The 6,000-nt window shown below is 37.2% G+C and overlaps 1 protein-coding gene across 1 annotated transcript in view; it reads right to left on the minus strand.

Moving 5' to 3' along the window:
- Positions 1-3,801, minus strand: part of LOC117885140 (von Willebrand factor D and EGF domain-containing protein-like) — a 263,371-nt gene extending 259,570 nt beyond the window's left edge. The window contains exon 1 of the mRNA XM_034786325.1: positions 3,396-3,801. Coding sequence (XP_034642216.1) covers positions 3,396-3,492 — 97 coding nt within the window. The 5' untranslated portion in view covers positions 3,493-3,801. The remainder of the gene's footprint in view (positions 1-3,395) is intronic.
- Positions 3,802-6,000: the final 2,199 nt, after the last annotated feature.

Genomic DNA, 6,000 nt, shown 5'->3' on the forward strand with positions numbered 1-6,000 from the left:
GCTGCCTAAGAATTTCAAACTACCTACACCTGTGCAGAACCAAGAGAACATTGGCAGACCATTAAGAGATCACATTGCAAAATCCAGTGCTCTTGCACCAAATACATATTGTAAACCTCTATAACTCTCACAGATCACAACAAATTTTCATCAGATCTTCAAAAGGCACATCTGTGAGTCAAGGACTGTCTTTCTGCCAAATTTCAAATTTCTAGGATCCCCCACTGACATTCTAAAGTTGTTCAAAAATGTCACAAAATACTTTATAATGGAAAAGTAAATTTTTTTCACTCTCTTCATTCTCAAAAACAGCTGCACTGTTTTGGCTTACTTAAAAAAAAAAAAAAACTGTACTGTGAACAACCATGCCAAGTTTCAGAAAGGAAAATATCAAAAAAGTTATCAGCAAATGGAAATCATTCTGCAATCTTAACAATAGGCATCACTATGTGCTCTGCCCATAACAGTTACAAAAGGTCAAATTACACTCTCAGCTGTAACAGAGTAACCTGGACTAATTCCACTGAAATCAGTGGTGTTACGCTACATTTACAACAGCTTAAAGTGAGAGCAGAATTTGATGTGTAAAACCATATTTGATTATAAGAACAAGAACACTGGGGGTTAGGACCTGTAACACCTGATCAGACCAATGCACTACTCAGTCTAGTAGCCTATCTCCAACAAAGGCTGGTACCAGATGCTTAAGAGAAAGATGTAAAAACTCCATAATGGACTATTATGAACTGACATGCCCATGGGAAAACTTTCTTCCTAGCTCCAAACACTTAGAAATTAGTCGGCTTTTGCCCAGAAGCATGCAAGTGTATAGCTGGTTATGCATTTTCATCCTATCTAATCTAATAGTAGAAAAAAAGTCACAAAATAGGCTCCTGGGGTTGCTTTAGTTGTTAATGTGCATAGTGCAGATTACATGCTGCTATGTTTGGTTTTCACTGTTTCAGTGAGAGGAAGACTAGAGTCTGTGGGATTAGCAGCGAGAACAAGTAGCTTTTCACATGCTAGATTGGTCTCATTTGCCTTCATAAATTGTTTCTTTAGGGCGTGGTGCCACTGTTCCTTTCTTCTGCAAATCAAATTTCTTCTCCCTGCTGCACTTCCTATTCTCTGGTATCCATTCCACCTACTCCTCATTTCCCCCATACCTTTCTTCCTCCTCCCAGCCCCCATACACATACACAAGACTCACTATCTTTATTTTTTTTAAAGTAATATATATTTGGTACTGTACAATTCACTTGCCACAACTTAACTCTTATTTCATGAACTTTGGTGCATGTTTGTAACTTTGCATGAAGCTCATATAACATTTCCAAACTTTTCAAATCCCCTATTGCATGAAAAACTCCTAGATGGGAAAAAAACCCTCATCTTGATGCCAATGCTACAAATAGCTAGATATTTTAAAGTTAAATTGTTAAAGAGGTATTTTTAAGAAAAGTTACTCTTTCTTTTGCTTAACTGACTTAGAGTCTTATCTGAGAAAAGTTTGAAAAGCTCTGGGTAGTGTCAACCCTCCCACCCCTATGAGTCACAGTTGCTGTTATTATTGCATCTGGTGCTTTATTTAAAAAAACTGCTACAGCACAGCTACAAACATTGTGGGTAACCCTTTCATGTTTCTCGGTCAAGGGGACCATGTAAAGTACAAGAATAATGAGTGTATCCTTAATCACTACTTGCTTCTCCATTCTTGAAGAAAATGATAACGAGAGATCTTCCTTGCTCTGTAAAAGACGTTTTATTTTTCTTAACGAGGCAGCTGCAGAGAGCTATTTGGTCAGACTTTCCTTATTCACAGAGAAATCCTTATGGAATTAATAGATTTGTTATATTTAGAGTATAAAAGTAAACAGCGTATGGCTTTGTTAATATCATTATAATGTCACAGCACAATCTGTCAGAAAGAATGTACATTTTTTTTGAGCAGTTTAATTTATTTGGAGTTCACAGGAAAAACAAAAACAAAAGACCCTCTGTATCTAAAGTACAGCAAACAATTTCTTAATTTTTGGTTTGTATTTCCAGTTTAACAAGTATGTCTGTGCATATTACCTTCAATAACAAAACTAAAATGGAAAAGCAGTTGCTTTGTTATCAGGAGTTAAAAGGTCATTTCCTGTTGATGAAAAAGCCTTTTCTATCAGGTAAGTAGCTGCTACACTCCATAAAACTGGCAACCCTTCAAAAGGTTTTAGAAACTAGAAGCATTGTTTGAAGATAAAGAAGATAAGGTCATTTGCCTTGGGTTTAGTCCTGCAAACCTTACTAGGTGACCCTTTGATATTGAAATGAAGAGAGCTTTAAATTGTTTTATCTTTATACAGCTGATGATCACTGGCTGATAATCACTTTTTTAAACCATCAGAAAGCCTAGCTGAATTAAACTGTATAAAATATTGTGATATATTTTCAGCAATGGGCGATTGCTACCAAGTATTGCACATGGGATATGCGTACAACTGCACTCAATGTTTGGTTCTGAGCCTCAGGCTTTCCCATTATTTTATACTCTGTTTGACAGACACTATTAGCTCAATAATGGCTGACATGATTTTCATTGCATCGTTATATTGCTACAGTAGATTAATTACTATACTAGATTAATAAAACTGAATAAATAAAGTATGTAAAATCTGTAACCTCTTTCTGGGAATATTATGTCAGCATTAAACGAAGCTTGCATTTAATATGTACAGTACTTCAAAATTTACTTATGAGCACTATTGCCAGGCACTACGTAAATGTATATTGTTATATGTGTAATTAACTGAACTATAACATTTATCTGATATACAGCACAAACTTCTCTCCCTGGAGGACTGGATTCTGTTTTTAAATACTTTTCTTAATTTATGGGTGGTTTTTTTTACATATTTTCCTTTAATGGAACAAGTTATGAGTACTTGATATTTTCTAATACAGAATAAGCATTTTCAGAAGGGTTGTATTTTCTCTATTTTGTATTACAAAAACAAAAATCCCACATATATAGTAACAAGTTTCAGAGTAACATCCGAAGAAGTGGGCTGTAGTCCACGAAAGCTTATGCTCTAATAAATGTGTTAGTCTCTAAGGTGCCACAAGTACTCCTGTTCTTCTTTTTACATATATAGTAAATACTGTGCCTGGTAAGCTTACTTCAGGGTCCACAACATCACTTTCACTATGTTAACTTTCAAATTAGCTTGTTAATTGTTAATTTTAATACCATTTCCACTCTATTTTGAATACTCTTTAAAATTATATCTCTATCACTGTAGATGTTGCTCAAAAGTATAAGTAAACAGGTTATGTGTCTCAGTTTATAACATTCATTATCACTGTATCCCCCAAATTACTGTCAAACAATTAAAAAGTACCAAAATCCTTACCTAATGGAGCGGACCCAGTACAAAGATGCAACAAGGGAATCCAAAGGATGTAAGCAACAAGTAGGAGATGCAGATGGAAAGATAAGGACTGCTGCATGTTGTCCAAAGATATGTTTTATCCACTCATCTGCAGTTTTTCAGAAGTTAACTTTTGAAGTACTAAACTTTTCAAGAAAAGACATCAGCTTGCCTTTGTGTTTAAATCTGCCTTCTTTTGTAAAAAATAAATAAATAAATAAAAATCCTCTCTCCTAAGGAGAGCTCAATGTATTTTCAACTGAGAGGGAACCCCTTCAGCTATATATAAAATGTATGCATAACACACACACACACACACACACACACAGAGAGGCCACCAGAGACTGTAGCCCACACTCCAGCTGCTTACACTCCAGCTGCTTTACGCACCCTGTAACACAACACACACACAGAGGGTTGGAGCAGTCAGTACAGTCATTGTCAGGGTCTGTGACTTTTAACTTTCAGCAGGAGGGGGTGGCCCTGGGAAAATTAGGGTTGTGAACCAAACACATTTACTTATGCAGGACATAAGGGGAAAATGTGAAATGCAGGTTACCGAAGTTATGATTAACATCAGCACTACAAAACCATTTATATGATAAATATGCAAAACCATTATAATGTTAGAGTGGAAATGTTTTGTTTTTAACTTTGAGTTTCTTGAGGTTAAGGTTTCATTTATCCAAAGCTCATTTCTTATGAAAGCTACTGTGTGCAGTACAAACAACAGCTTTCTTCGAAGGTATGAGACCTGAATAGAGAACTGAAATTGTGACCATTCAATGTTTTCCACTATCTTAGAGTATATGTCCTACATTCTATTGTTTCTAAAGTATTGAAGTACAATGGTGTAACATTAGGAGTGCTTTCCTTATAACATTAGGACTGCCGTCCCGTTATAAAAATGAGTATCTCTTGAAGTTATCCCATCAGCAGAAACATTATCTAAGCAAAATAAATGTAAACTAGAGGCAAGTGTTACTTAAAAATAAAAGAATCAATTTTTTTCTTAAGCATCGTATTTTTTTAAAAACACCTTGGTCTCATTTGAAATGTCAGGGTGGCTACAGCACGGTCCCAATGTGCCACATATACTCTATGAGCAGGGACAATCTATTCAGTATATAGTAAAGTACTAGCTGCTTAATTTGTAATATGAGGAATTTGCTATTAAATTTCATGCTGTGCACTTATACTTGTGACATAATGCATAGAATATGTAATATTTCTACCCACTGGTCAATATTTTCTATACCTGTCTCTCTTTTGTCTCTTTCTGTCAAGTTTGTTTATTTTGTATGTATTCTTTTAAATAATTGGACGGTATCTCATCTGTCTACTTATTGGTATAAACTTCTGTAAACATCTACATTTAGCTCAAATCAGGTTAATTTCAGTAAATCAAGACAGAGTATTTTATTTCAAAGAATAAACAAAACCAACTGTTTTGACACCTCCTCATCTATTATTGGGAGTGGACTACATCCACCCTGATTGAATTGGCCTCGTCAACACTGGTTCTCCACTTGTGAAGTAACTCCCTGCTCTCCATGTGTCAGTATATAATGCCTGCATCTGTAGCTTTCACTCTATGCATCCGAAGAAGTGAGGTTTTTACTCACGAAAGCTTATGCCCAAATAAATCTGTTAGTCTTTAAGGTGCCACCAGACTCTTTGTTGTTTTTGTAGATACAGACTAACACGGCTACCCCCTGATACTTGACAACTGTTTTTATATTTTGCAATGTGTCTGAGAGGGTTCAAACAATATAGGGTTGGGGGATCTGATCTCTGGCTTTGATGGGAACAGGATTGAGTCTTTTGAAAGTAGCAGTTGTAAGGTGATGAGTCACTCCTGTGCTGGGCTCCAGCCAATCTGCAGCTGGTCAGGTGACTCCCAGGGCACGTATATGAGCCGCACAGGAGGAACAGCAGTTCAATCTCAACTGAGTCCTGTGGCACCTTTAAGACTAACAGATGTATTGGAGCATAAGCTTTCGTGGGTGAATGCCCACTTCGTCGGATGCAGCTCAATCTCATCACTCCATGGCTTGGAACTCTTTCCTGTCCAACAGTGGTAACAGACTCTCCAAGTGTTAGCCTGCGCCAGCCTTGCCCTTGTTCCAGCCTTGTTCCTAGTCCTGCTCCAACCTTGCTCTCACTCCAGCCTCGCTGATTCTGGCTCTGACCACTGGCTCCAACTATTGGGCATGACTGCCACAGCTGCAATCACTGTGCCCAACTGCCATGGCATTGACTACTAGGCCTGACCATGTTCATCATGGTTTCTGACTGCATTTGAAATAATAGTACTGCATTGACTACCTCACAGTAGTCCCAATGGATTGCCTGAACGTCTAGACCACAATTAAACAGCCCCTTAGTACAAGCCCTGTGAGCCCGAGTCAGTTGGAATAGGCCAGCCGCAGGTATCTCACTGAAGTGTAGACATACCCTGTGAGAGCAGGTTGGGAAAAGCATTGGGAAAAGTATTATGGCTTTTGGAGATTTTTACATTGGCAAGAATAATGATGCTGGATTTCAAATTCCTAGTTAATTTACCGTAAGAACTTTAAAACACAGA

This window comes from Trachemys scripta, chromosome 11 (assembly GCF_013100865.1).
Source record: "Trachemys scripta elegans isolate TJP31775 chromosome 11, CAS_Tse_1.0, whole genome shotgun sequence".
NCBI classification, from domain to species: Eukaryota; Metazoa; Chordata; order Testudines; family Emydidae; genus Trachemys; species Trachemys scripta.